We start from the raw sequence: 13,678 nt of genomic DNA, 5'->3' as shown, positions 1-13,678 counted from the left end.
TGGGGAGGGTCCTACAGCCATACCAGCTCCCTGTTTATGGTTAGAGATGGCCCACAGGTGGGGACCCCCTCCCCACACACCTAGTTCTAGGCCTGTGTCTTTATTTTCGCCTCCCAAAGCCCCACAGCCTTGTTGCAAGTGTGGCGGACTGCCAAGGAGAGCCCGGTCTTGAGCTGCACAGGTGTCCAGAGGAAAGAGGTGGTGTGGCCCAAGAGATGTGTGGCCACTGTAGGCCACACCACACACCAGGCAAGTGGCCCAGAGAGAGGGAGCATTGCGGACAGCCACCAGCCCTCAGAGGGCCTGGGAGCCCCTTCTTCTTTGAGGGGCCCTTGAGGGTGCAGTGGACAGGGCCTGAGGGAGGGAGGAGAGGAAAGGGGACTCCTTCCCACACTCAGCTGTCACTGAGGGCACCTGCGGGAGGCATGCCCTCAATTAGGACTCTGTCAGTCTGAAAAGGGTGAGGCAGGCTATCAGTCTCGGGACGTACTGGGTGAGCAGGCCTGATGTCACCCTGCCTCTGCTCCGCTTTCCCCTCCATGCTTGGGCTCCAGTGGGGGCCCCAGTGCTCTTTCCCAGCACTCCCCACTTGAGCCGGTCACTGTGGCCAGGGGCCCCATGGGGCAGCGCTACGGTGGTGGGACCCGAGACCAGTCCGGGCAGACGCCACCAGCAGCTGTCCCTACAGGGCTCGGCAGGGTCTGCCCCCCCCAGAGGCTGGAGCAAGAAAGGCATCCCAGGGAGCACCCACGAGTGCTGCCAGTCAGGCCCTTGTAGGGGACAGAGTTCAGGAAGGGGCGCGTGGAGCTGTCTCCTTGCGTTTCTTCTCTCCTGGCCCTGACCTCACGGAGAGAGGGCCTGACAGGATGAGCACCAGAACCTGTCCCTGGTGAAGGAGGACAATACAGGTGTGTGTCTGGCCAGAGAGGAGGTAGGGCTGAGCCACAGCATGGCCTCCTGCTCTTTCCCACACGGCCACCCCGCAGGCAGTGGGGCAGCTCACTCGCTCAGTGCTTTCCTTCCCATGTTGTATTTCCCAGTCTTCCCCAGCTCCTCAGGAGGTGTCAGGACAGCCTGCCAGCCCGACCTCACCCCTCGGTGGCCTCCAGGGGTCCCATGCACAGGAGGCTCCAACCGCTTCCCAGGGCCTGCTCAAACTCTTCCAGAGAAACACGCCCATGGAGGACCTGGGAGCCAAGGGGGTAAGCCCAGACTCGGGGCTCCACCACCATGCAGGCCAGATAGGGGGAGGGGCAGGGCCAGTCTGCGGCCCTTGGGTGACGATGTGCAGTGCCCAGGGACACCCTGTGTGACCTGTTCAGCAGTGCTGGTCATGGGCTTCAGGCCTCTGCAGGGGGTCCCGTGTCCCTGACGCCCCAGGGTGATGCCGTGCGCAGCCCAGCCTGGGCTCATGGCATTTTCGCCACAAGCCCTTGGAGGAGAGGTGGAGGGCCTGACACCTGCCTCAGCACTCGGGTCGCATCCACAGACCCCCTGTCTGCTGTTCCCCCAGGCCAAGGAGAAGATGAAAGAGGAGTCATGGAACATCCACTTTTTTGAGTTCGGGCGCGGCATGTGCATGTACCGCACCACCAGGACGCGGGAGCTGGTGCTGAAGGGCATCCCCGAGAGCCTCCGGGGGGAGCTGTGGCTCCTCTTCTCCGGTAAAATGCCCTGGCCTCACGGCCCCACAGCCTCAGCTTCCATGTGGGAGCTCGGCTGACCCCCAGCTGGCCTCCTGAGTCGGCCAGGCAGGAACCACCAGCCTTTAGAGGGCGGAAACAGGACTCTCAGCTGTAATGAAGCTCATGTGTGCCAGGAGGGGCGTTCCGGGGAGCGGACACCAGTGGGGTGGTGCCTTCCCACCGGCAGTGGAAGGCAAACAGGCCTCCTGAGGCCTCCTTTCCTTGGGGCAGGCTCTGACAACATTCACACCCTTGGCCACTTGGATGGTTTCAGGAGGGGAAGTCAGCCATTTGAACTTGGGTGGGGTGACTTCTCTCCGAAGCAGTCATGAGGGAAACTCTGCCTGGCACCTGGCCAACTCTTTTGGCCTCCCTGCAGCCCCAAAGTGCCACTTCTCTTCTGCAGTGCACTGACGTCTCCACCCTGCCCTGTTGCCCTCAGAGTCCCGGGAGGGGAGGAGGAGGGAGACAGCTACACCAGCTATGTCTCCACAGGGGCCTGGAATGAGATGGTGACTCACCCTGGCTACTATGCTGAGCTGGTGGAGAAGTCCACAGGGAAGAACAGCCTGGCCACGGAGGAGATCGAGCGAGACCTCCACCGCTCCATGCCTGAGCACCCTGCCTTCCAGAATGAGCTCGGGATCGCTGCACTCCGCCGGGTGCTGACTGCCTACGCGTTCCGAAACCCCACCATTGGCTACTGCCAGGTACGGGGGCTTAGCAGGGTCCAGAGACAGCACCTCCCACCAGAAGCTCACAGGAGCAGCTCCCCATGGCCCTGGGCCTAAGTGATGGCCTCACACACCTGCAACTGTGCCCTGTCCCCCCAGGAAGATCCTAATCACAGAAAAAGATGAAGCTAGAAGCAGTGTTCATTGCTCACCTCATCCCCATGCCATGTATGTGCTTCCGGTCTGGGTCCTGAGGCGTTTGATTGTTTTGTGTCTGTGGTAAAATACACATAACATAAAACTTACCATCTTAATCATTTTAAGTGTACAGTTCAGTGGCATTAGGTATATCATTGTACAACCATCACCACTATCCATCTCCAGAACTCTTTTTCATCTTGCAAAATGGAAACTGTACCCATTAAACAACTCCCCTGCTTACCCCTGGCAACCACCATTATCTTTTCTGTCTCTATGATTTTGACTAAGTACCTCATATAAGCATCATACAGTACTGTCTTTTTGTGACTAGCTTATATCATTTGCATAATGTTCTCAAGTTTCATCTATGTTGTAGCATGTGTCAAAATTTCCTTCCTTTTTAAGGCTGAAGAATATTCCATTGTATGTATACACCGTGTTTTGTTTATCCATTCATCATCCATGGCCACTTGGGTTGCTTCCACATTTTGACTATTGTGAAGAGTGCTGCTATGAGCATAGGTGTACAATATCCAAACCCAGTTCTTTTGGGCACTATACCCAGAAGTGGAATTGCTGGATCATATATTTAATTTTTTGAGGAGTTGTCATAGCATTTTCCACACGAGCTGCACCATTCTTCATTCCTACCCACAATACACAAGGGCTATAGTTTCTCGCCACCCTCACCAACACTGGTTATTTTGTGTTTTTTTGATAGTAGCCATCCTAATGGTATGAGGTGGCATCTCACTGCAGTTTTGATTTGCATTTCCAGGGGCATTTGATTTTAAATCTAGTGGGCATTTTCATGGCCAGGTCAGATGGCTTTCTGTTTCTCTGTGACTGCCTCTGGATTTCAGAGAAATCACTTTTCTGTAGGACCAGTGTTCTGCAGGACATATTTCCAGTGCATGGAAAACCAGTGTGCTGGCTCTAAATCATATTTAAGATAATTTGCCACCACTGAAGCTTTTTCTTACAAGCCTTGGTATCAGCTCAGGCTGTGCGTGGTCGCTACTTTGCCATGGCCTCCCTGCAGCCATGTGGCCATTGCACGCAGCTCACTCACACATCCTTCTGGCCCCGTGCTGCACCTGTGACATCAGACACCACGCCGAAGAAGGGCCTCGCCTTCTCGGGTGTCCAAATGCCTGCAGGCCCAATTTGAGGAACTTGGTTGACCATTTTGGTCAAATTGATTTCCTGCAAATTGCCTTTTGGCAAATTGCCCGGAGTTGGGTGGAAGAGTTTGTTGTTGCCAGGCTTGCTGGTAGAGGAGGATGCATAGACCACTTGGGAGGGGACAGCTCCATGACCCCCCCTAACTGTCTCTGTGCCCATAGGCCATGAACATCGTCACCTCAGTGCTCCTGCTCTATGGCAGCGAGGAGGAGGCATTCTGGCTGCTGGTGGCCCTCTGTGAACGCATGCTGCCCGACTACTACAACACTAGGGTGGTGGGTGAGTGCCCAAGACTGGCAGCTCCCTGTGGGGGTGGCAGGCCTCCCTGGGCAAGGTCTACATTCAGCACATCCCACAGGTGAGCTCTTGGAGGCCTCGCAGCCTTGCCCCGGGCTGCAGACAGTCACAGCTTCCGCTCCATAGATTAGGAAGCTGCTAAATCTTCACACAGCTAAAAAGTGGAGAGCCAAACACAGACCCCAGCCGTCTCTCCCAGACTTTATGCGATTCCCTAGGAGTTGCTGGCAGTGAGAGAAGAAGTTAGCTTGGGGCCTAAATTCATATCCATCTAACTCTTCTTAAACATTTTTATTGTGGAAAATTTCCAGTATCACAACTAGAGCATATAGTTATACCCCCATGTCAACTGTTAGGAACTCACAGCCAGTAGAATCTGTGTTATTAAATGGAAGTGCACTTGCAAATATATTTAATTACATACATAATTAAGTCTGTTATTCTAAAATGTCCTTCCCTTACTGTTTGCTTTTGGGGGTTTCCACTCTTGGGGTCCTTTAGAATTGCATCTGTTCACAAGCTTCAGGTCAGGACACACACAAGCTACTGAGATCACTGTTTACTTCTTTTTTTTGTTTTGTTTTGTTATTTTTGTTTGTTTTTATGTTTCTTTTTTTAATTTTTCTTATTATTTTATTTTTTTTAACATCTTTATTGGAGTATAATTGCTTTACAATGGAGTGTTAGTTTCTGCTTTATAACAAAGTGAATCAGCTATACATATACATATATCCCCATATCTCCTCCCTCTTGTGTCTCCCTCCCACCCTCCCTATCCCACCCCTCTAGGTGGTCACAAAGCACCGAGCTGATCTCCCTGTGCTATGCAGCTGCTCACTGTTTACTTCAGACGCCCTAGAGAGAAATTAGTATTTCCCAAAAAGAAAATCCAAGTATAGTGGAAGAAATCGTTCTTTTCACACAGTGGTTTGGAAGTAGTAGAAAGGAAACTTACAGGATTTTTTCCGTTCTTGTTTTCTCCACCCCACCTGCCCACCTCCAGCCCTCAGTTGTAAGCAGAGCTGGCTGGGGACCAGGTGGGCTTCTTGCAACTCAGACCCTGGGGTCCCACATGAGGTCCTGCCTGAGTCAGGGGTGTGAGCTCACCATTCAGACTCCTTCCTTCTCTCCCTAGGGGCCCTGGTGGACCAAGGCATCTTCGAAGAGCTCACGAGAGACTTCCTGCCCCAGCTGTCCGAGAAGATGCAGGACCTGGGGGTGATTTCCAGCATCTCGCTCTCCTGGTTCCTGACCCTCTTCCTCAGCGTCATGCCCTTTGAGAGCGCTGCGGTCATTGTTGACTGCTTCTTCTATGAGGGCATCAAGGTGATCCTGCAGGTGGCCTTGGCCATCCTGGATGCCAACATGGAGCAGCTACTGGGCTGCAGCGACGAGGGCGAGGCCATGACCGTCCTGGGCAGGTGACCGAGCCGGCCTCCCTCCTCCTGCTGGGGAGCTGGCCAGCACTGACTGCAGCACCACCCCCATCCCCAGCCCTATGTGCTCCTTGGTCAGCATCCTGGGACTGTACCTACCAAGTGCCCAGACAGGGCTAGACCCGGGGATACTCCAGGGGGGCGGAGAGAGCCTCCTTTCTGGAAGGAGGCAGAAGAGTACTGGAGTAGTAATAAGTGCTGGGAGAAGGTAAAACAGGTAGTGGGCCAGAGAACACTGGGCTAGAGGGCTTGGTGGGCAGGAGGCAGCCGGAAGAGCAGGGCCTCCCGCCTCTAGCGAAGGCTGGGTGTCTGTTGTTCCCGCAAAGCAGTCCTGGTCGTGCCTTTCCCAGCTCAGCAGCATCCCTCTCACCCCGTCACCTAGACAAGGGCCCATGTTGGGCCTACGGTAGCTGCTGAATGAGCTGATATCCACCAGGCACGCCTAAGGCCCAGGGTCATCCTGGCTGCCTCGTCCTCCCTCAGTCCCTGCATCCCATCCTCGTGGACTCTCTCTGGCGTCCAGCCCCTCCCTTCAACCCCTACAGCCTCAGGGCAGACCCATGACACCCCTGCCAAGGGCCCTGTGTCTGCATCGTCACAGTTTTCCCTGCTCCAGTCTCATCCACCAGCATCCCACAGGGCTCTTCCTGATCAGAATCTGACCCTGTTCCTCCCTTGGGACATGGGGACTCCCTGTGCCACTGGTGGTTTTTGGACAAAGGATCTAAGTCCCCCAGCCTGGCCTTCAGGGCCTTTATATCCAGGTGCCTTCCTGGGGCGGGGGGGGGTCCTCACTGTGGCCCAGGCCCTGAGCTCTATACAGCCTTGCCAGCCCACGTGCATGTATTTGCCCAGCCTGGAATGCTCCCAGCCACCAGGGACAGCCAGGAACGCTGCCACCTGCCTGCCGAGCCAGCCCAGGTGCTGACTGGGAACCTGCAAGGGTCCCAGGCTGGCAGAGTTGTTGCTTCTTTGCTATGGGCCATGCTAGCTCTTTGTCCTCAGTGATGACAAGATACTCAGCCCGTGACCAGAGTCGGCAAGTGGTTTTCATGCCCATCTCCCACACCAGACAGATGGGGCCCCTCCTCAGCAGCAGGGCCTGACCAGGAATGGTGCCGGAGCCAGTGGGTGTCTCCCACCTGAGTGTCAGGCCCGGCCAGAGAGCCTGGGAGAGTGTGAGGTCCTGGCTGGGCTAGTCCAGCCAAGGTCAGGCCCTGTCCCGAGGCTGTGTTCCTCGGACACCCCCACAGCAGGGCTTCTCCCTCGCCTTCCTCCTGGGACACTCCTTTGGTCCCTGATTCTTCCTGGCCAGGCAGGGAGTCCTCACATCTGGCCCAGTGACCCGCCAGATGGAGGAAGCGTGTCATCCCTCCAGCTGGGACAAACCTCTCTCCTGGTTTGGTAGGGTCTGGACTTGTAAAGGCCGCCCCTGCTCCGTGGGACCGCAGTGGACAGCCTAGCTTTCTCAGAGTTAGTGCTCAAGCCTCTCCACTGCCTCCAGGGGGCATCCCTGATTTGCCAGGGTACCCACCAGGGCGTGCCTCTCCCCCTCCTCCCTGCAGTGGCTCATCTTTCTCTCTCCTGGAGGATGCCCAGCCCTCAGCACGCTCGCTCATTGATTGGGAGTCTGGGCAAATTAGGTCTCTCCACATCATTTAGCCATGGGTAAGACACCCCTGTCACCTGTGGGTGATCTAGATTTCTGTCCTTTAATCCTTACAGATACCTGGATAATGTGGTCAATAAGCAGAGTGTCTCTCCTCCTATCCCACACCTCCATGCCCTGCTGACCAGTGGAGATGACCCTCCTGAAGAGGTGGACATCTTCGACCTCCTGAAGGTGTCATATGAGGTCAGCATTCCCTGGGGGCTTCTTGGCCAGACCACTCCATGGGGCCATGGGTGCAGCTGGCCATGGCGGGTGGCTGTCCTCTGCTCTGTGGTTCCACCTTATCTCACTGAATCATCTCTGACTGGTAGAAATTCAGCAGCCTGAGGGCCGAGGACATTGAACAGATGCGGTTTAAACAGAGGCTGAAAGTGATCCAGTCCTTGGAGGATACGGCCAAGAGGAGTGTGGTACGGATGGGCCCGGGCTCCCATGGCCCCAGGGTGCAGGCTGGAGCCAGGGTGGGGATGGTGACCAAGTGGGCTGCTCCTGCTGAGCAATCTCCAGACTTCCCCGAGAAGCAGGATGCAGAGTCCCCTAGCCCTGTCTTGTGTGGGACTGGAATCCAGGAGTGAAGGTGCAAATTTAGGGAAGTGGGGAGAGGGCTGGTCACAATTTTCTGCTTGTGGATTGGTCACAGGGAAGCTTCTCTGATGCCTCAATGCCTAAAGGCTAAGCATGATCCCACTCTGGACTGAGCCCTCAGGCCTGGCTTTAACCCCTGCCCCTGGGTAGCGACACTCAGCCACTCAGCCTTCCATCCACTCAGCCCGCTGACCTCTGCTGCAAGCCTTTGTCCTCCTGTCTCTGGAGAGAGAAGTTACTGGGAAGTTCTAGGTCACCTTCCAAAGAGCCAGTGCCAGGACCTTTCGAGGGATCCAGATAGCAGTTTCTTGATCACCGCCCCTCACCCTGTGTCCCTGACTGGGTGTTCAGAAAGGCACCCCCAGTGCCCACCAGCAAGGAGCTCAGGGAGTGTGAATTGAGTGGCAGGATGGGTGATGAGGGGTAAGAGTGTAGACCACACCTTCTTTCCTGAATGGACTACCCTCATGTGCTCAGCCAGCTGGCAACACCAAGAGGGCAGTTCGTGTCTTCGCCCTGATCCACATGGGGATTCTCTCAAAGAGCAGGAACTTGAGAATTCATTAATACTTCCTGTTTCTCTTTCCTTCTAGGTCCGAGCTATACCTGGGGACGTTGGTTTCTCAATTGAAGAGCTGGAGGACCTTTACATGGTGTTTAAGGTGACAGCCGAGAGCAAGGGAGGACCGCTGTCCCATCCTAGTCCCCTAAATTCATCCTCAGCGTAGCAGCTTCCTGCCAGGAGACAAATAGATTTAAAAGCATCCTCAGATGCAGTTACTACAAAGTTCACATGGTAGAATTTAATCCTTCTTGGAGTTTAGGCAGGACACTCTTTAAAGTGGAAGAAAATCCACTCAAGTCAGCTTATATAAGAGGGAATGCATTGGCTCATGAAACTGAAGAGTCTAGGAATGCACAGCTTCAGGCATGACTGTATCTAGGTGTTCCAGCATCCTGTCAAGCTCCCCTACCTCAGGTATCACCTGGACTGCTCTTCCTACAAAGTGGCAGGACTGTTGTCAGCACCTCCAAGGTCATCCTGTCCTCTCAGTAACCCCAGTGAAAAGAAAATTTTTCTTTCTAAGTGGTTTTAGCACAAAGCCTAGGGTTGATTGTTGGAATGACTCAAGTTAGGTGCTGTGGCTACAGGAGGGTGTTTGCTGCTGACCCAAAACTGGGCCACGTGCCCACCCCATGGCCTGAGGGTGGGGCAAGAGGGGCTCTCCAAGAAAAGTTCAGGTGCTGTTAACAGAAGAAGGGGAAAGGGTGTGAAGAGCAGGCAGAAACAGCCGTGTCTACAATGCCTTTCTGATCTCATTGTCGGGTCCCATCTGCCCCTCCAGCTGCCTCTGGTTCAACCCCCAAGGTAACCACCCTGCTGTGGCCTTAAGGTCAGAGCAGTCCAGCCAGTGCTGCCTCTCACCCGCTCTGGCCGCTGTGGCTGGCAGTCCTAGGGCCCTGTCTTGACTCCCACGGCTATAAACAAGGGGCTGATGGTACCAATGCAGGAGGTTCTGTGAGATGCTGTGTCTAGCCCAGTGCTCACTATCCAGGACTCTGCAGACTTGGATGGAGGAGGAGGGTGAACACACCAAGCAGCCTGGTAATCCTAAGCGCCCAGGGGCCAGGAGGGCAGGCCATCTCACCAGGCTATGCCCCCTGCAGGCCAAGCAGCTGGCGAGCCAGTACTGGGGGAGCAGCCACCCTGCAGCTGTGCGTCGGGACCCCAGCCTGCCCTACCTGGAGCAGTACCGCATTGACACGAACCAGTTCCGGGAACTCTTCACCAGCCTGACACCCTGGGCCTGTGGCTCCCACACACCCGTGCTGGCGGGGCGCATGTTTCGGCTCCTGGATGAAAATAAGGACTCGCTGATCAACTTCAAGGAGTTCGTGACAGGGATGAGTGAGTGGCTCCAGGGCCTGCAGGGGCCTGTCCGTGCCCACGCCCTTTCTGAGGAAGCCTTCAGATGCCAGTCCTGGCCAGTCTTCCCACTGCAGCGAGCTGAGGGCAGCCTGGAGCCCTTGACCCTTGTTAAAGGAAGTGCAGTTTTCCCACTGGAGATACGTGGAGGTCCAATGGGAGCCCTCCCTCCCCTCCCCTCCCTCAGTCCACTGCTGGAGGCCGGGTCTGCAGGCCCCAGAGAAGGGGAAAGCCAGAGGCCTGGTGCTCCACCCCCAGGGTCCTGTCCAGGAGAGAGTCAGGTGGCGAGGAGGGTCCCACCAGAACCCATTGGAAGGGGAGGTATTCGAATGTGGACTGGCCGTGGGACTCTTGTGCCCTCTTGCCAGCGTGCCTCCTTGCTGGCCTTCCTCCACAGGTAGGATGTACCATGGGGACCTGACAGAGAAGCTCAAGGTGCTCTACAAGCTGCACTTGCCTCCAGGTGAGAGCCTCCCGTCCCACTCCTCAGCAAGGGCTTCTCACGTGTCCAGAGCTGGAGCTGCAGCATTCCAAGGCACAGGCCTCTGTGGAGTGCTGGGCCTTGCGGCAGCTAGGAGACCCACCCGTCCTGACAGAGAGCGTGGAGGAGCCAGAGCATGGGGGCTGAAGCCCGGCCCAGTCTTGGTCTGAGAGCAGGGCCATGACCTGAGTGGCCTGGGAAGGGATGTGCGGGAGTCTCAGGGAGGACTCTGCCCACAGGCAAAGGCCCAGGTGGAGCACTGTGTCACTCAACTAGAACACCCCCGCATGAGGGGGACCCACAGGAGTGGATATTCAGGTTTGAGTCTCTTGTGTCCATTAGCTTATCCTTAAGCCTCTCAAGGGTTCCTGTTTCTCACCAGAGGAGCGGCCTGGGAGTGCCAAGGCCGGGGGGCCCTGTTGTATGGCTGCTCTCCTCTGGCTTCTCTAGCAGTGCCGGGCCTGCTGGGACACTGACAGTGGATAGTCCGCAGTAGCTGGTCCCGAAGCATATGGGGTCTCACTGCTTCATCAGCCCAGCTCGCCTGGCCCAGCAGGGGTGGCCACTCAGAGTTCTCCAAGTGCAGGGGGGAGGGCTTCCCCATTTTCACAGGAGGGAGTTGAGCCGGGCAGGTGAAAACTTGGCCCCAGGGGTTCTGCTCTGGGGTGGAGCTGTCCCGGGTTCCTGCTGCTGTTCATGACCTGCCCCTGGGAGTCAGCGCTGCCTCAGAGTTGGCCTGAGTGATTTTTCATCCCAGAGGCTCTCACTTGATTGGCCTGGGGCGGGGCCCAGACTGTAGTTTTAAAGTTTCCCTCAGGGTTGTTCTCTGCATCTAGAGTTGGAGAGACAACTGCTCCTGACACAGATATTCTCACCTGTGGCTGGTTTTTCCCTGTAACGCAACAAGGAACAGTGGCCTTGGGGACACTTCCATGGAAAGATTGGTATAGGCCACCTCTCATTCTGCTGAGAGAGAGGCCTGGGCTGGGCAGACCCCACTGTGCCGAGAGCCTGTCCATGAGGGCACGTGCGGCCAGCCCTGCCACTCCCAAGCCACCTCTGCCCACCTTGCTTCATCTAGGACTCTAGTGGCGGCCCACACCTGCCACCTCCCCTTGTGCCACGCACTGTTAAAACTCGCTCACTTCCTCCCCCTCCGTACAATGGGGAGAATAAGCCCCCTGCACAGAACCAAGTGGATCCGACACCCCAGAGACTACTTTATTGCAAAATGAGGCAGGCCAGTATGTGCTGGTGTGGAACAATGCCCAAGTGTATAAAGTGAGAACAAGTCACTTGTGCCTGGCCGGTCCCTGCATATGTACCTGCAGGAGCATAAAACATCCCAAAAGAATCCTCTGGGCCGCATCATCATGGGGTGGGAGAAAGGATGGCCGCTCAACCAGGTCCCAGCTGCGCTGACTGGATTTTTATCCGGGATATGTATATATTACATTTTCAAACACAATGCACGAGTCAGCCAGAATCAGTCGTCAGCTGTTACCACTATGACCGCACACCATACTGGTGGGGCTGGGAGCTGTGGAGCACGCAGTGGCAGGTGGGGGGAGGGCCTTTGTCCAGGGCTCAGGGAGGTTTCGTTCGGTGAGCATCAAGTTGTTCCCTCCTGCCCTCACTCTTCCTTCACTCCGAGCACAGCCCTGAGCCCAGAGGAGGCTGAGTCAGCCCTGGAAGCGACCCATTATTTCACCGAGAACAGCTCCTCAGAAGGTGAGCACTCTGTATGCCACTGGCCTCAGGCCCTGTGCCGAGCAGCACTGCTGTGGGGCGCCTGCAGGCGGCTGGCGGCCCTCCACGGGCTCCGGGAGTGTGCTGGGTGCGAGAGCTGAGCCGGGGGAAGCTGCCTCTCTCTAGGGCCAGGCCCCCCGGGGGTGTTCTCACTCCTGTTTCTCTTGTCTCTGCCTTCCCGGACCCGGGCTTCTCCCTCCCTCTGCCTCTGCTCCTCCTCTGCTGTCCCTTCCAGCATCTCCTCTGGCCTCCGACCTGGATCTTTTCCTGCCCTGGGAGGCTCAAGGTCAGTGCCTGGGGGGCAGGGGCGCCCCCTTTGCACTTGGCTTCCCCAGGGCCTTGGGTTTTATCTCCTGAACGCTCCCCTGCATGGTCAGGAGGCCTGGAAGCTCTTAGTTCCAGAGACGCCTCCTGTGTGGCTAAGTTCTGAGGAGGACCCAGAGCCAGCCGTGGACTGGGGTGGAGAGGGGCAGCTGCTGTGCTTGCGTGGGGGCAGTAAATGAGGACACACAGTATAGCGGGTGTTGCACAGGCACTAGGGTGTCACCTCCCCAGCCACATGCAGAAAGTATTCTGTCATCATGGTCGTAGGAAAACACAAAATGCTATCATTGCAAAGCTGTCATTGTGAAACAGACAAAGCACAGCTGAGCAGAGGTGCAGGAGAGTGGTAGATGCTTTCTTTGGAAACATTTTCATGTTCCACACAACTTTTTTGTTGGGGAAAAATACGTATGTTGAGTGCCTATTAGAAGTCATCCCTGTGCTACACTTAAAACCTGTTGGGAGTACTGGGTCCAGGGTGATGGGGCATTCTGGGCCTGGGATTTGGCAATCAAGCTGGTGGTACGTAATACACCTAGAAAACCAACCAAAACACCGCCCTATAATTTCTCATGGGGGATAGGTAATAACACACCAAGGATAATACACGCTCAAAAGGGAAATTAAAAGGTACTATCAAGATATTATCAAGATACCCAGAGCAATCCTGTTGACAGTGCCAAAGGCTTACTTGACTATGAAGCTTGAGGACCTTGATTTCAAGTATACAAACTAAAGAAACAGATGTATCTTCTGTTATACTCGAGCAAATCAAGGATGCTTTAGGCTTGTCCCAGGCACTTCCAGGAGAGGCCAGGGACTCGGGGTACAGATCCCTGTCCTCAGACCTCACGTAGCCTACAGGCAGCAGTCCGTTCCCTGGTGAGAAGCCTGAGCCCGGAGCGCTGCGCCCTTCCCTGCCACCACATAGCTGCCAAGGGCCATTCAGAGCTGGGACACTGCCGTCCTACCTGAGGTCCCCCCACCGGCCACATTCCCTCAGGGAACAGGTCTGCAAAAGCTGGGCAGCCTGCTCGCCCCAAGTTCATGGTCACTGTAAGGAGCATGGTGTATGCAGACTCCAGCAAATATGTCACTTTAAGAAATACAGTGCTGAGCGCAGGATTCACGTACATAAAATTCCTCATCAGCTAGTGTGGCAGTTGCAGGTTGAATTGGTAATTAGGACTCCCCTGAGTTTGACTTTTATCAGCAGAAACTATAGAAATCATTGGTCTCAGACTTTTTGCCCATAACGTGCGCCATCGTTCACTTAAGAACTGTGTGGTATGACTTGTATTCTTTTGAAAGAGAGGATGTGAGGGTTCAGTGGCTCTCTGGTTCAGTGTAACCAGGTGGAGTGAGACAGCCCTGCTCAGAGAAGGCAAAGAAGCAGCATCCAGGGCCCAGGGCCAAGTCCGCTTCCACAGGAGAGCACAGACTAGACCGACCCCTCAATGAC

At 55.6% G+C, this 13,678-nt stretch overlaps 1 protein-coding gene across 9 annotated transcripts in view; it reads left to right on the top strand.

The window, feature by feature from the left end:
- Positions 1–13,678, top strand: part of TBC1D9B (TBC1 domain family member 9B) — a 44,250-nt gene that overhangs the window by 27,362 nt on the left and 3,210 nt on the right. For 3 of the 9 annotated variants that reach the window (XM_082453433.1, XM_082453439.1, XM_082453438.1), the window contains exons 8-19: positions 1,041–1,202; positions 1,514–1,664; positions 2,181–2,395; positions 3,907–4,024; positions 5,178–5,463; positions 7,204–7,333; positions 7,462–7,560; positions 8,329–8,397; positions 9,404–9,644; positions 10,060–10,125; positions 11,803–11,874; positions 12,128–12,178. In XM_082453433.1, the coding sequence (XP_082309559.1) occupies positions 1,041–1,202; positions 1,514–1,664; positions 2,181–2,395; positions 3,907–4,024; positions 5,178–5,463; positions 7,204–7,333; positions 7,462–7,560; positions 8,329–8,397; positions 9,404–9,644; positions 10,060–10,125; positions 11,803–11,874; positions 12,128–12,178 (1,660 nt within the window). The remainder of the gene's footprint in view (positions 1–1,040; positions 1,203–1,513; positions 1,665–2,180; positions 2,396–3,906; positions 4,025–5,177; positions 5,464–7,203; positions 7,334–7,461; positions 7,561–8,328; positions 8,398–9,403; positions 9,645–10,059; positions 10,126–11,802; positions 11,875–12,127; positions 12,179–13,678) is intronic. The other 6 variants (XM_082453434.1, XM_082453441.1, XM_082453440.1 and 3 more) reach the window with 4 other exon arrangements.

This window comes from Balaenoptera physalus, assembly GCF_965194825.1.
Source record: "Balaenoptera physalus genome assembly, chromosome: 3".
NCBI classification, from domain to species: Eukaryota; Metazoa; Chordata; class Mammalia; order Artiodactyla; family Balaenopteridae; genus Balaenoptera; species Balaenoptera physalus.
The sequence above is the reverse complement of the archived record's forward strand: the minus strand, read 5'-3'. Positions and strand labels throughout refer to the sequence as shown.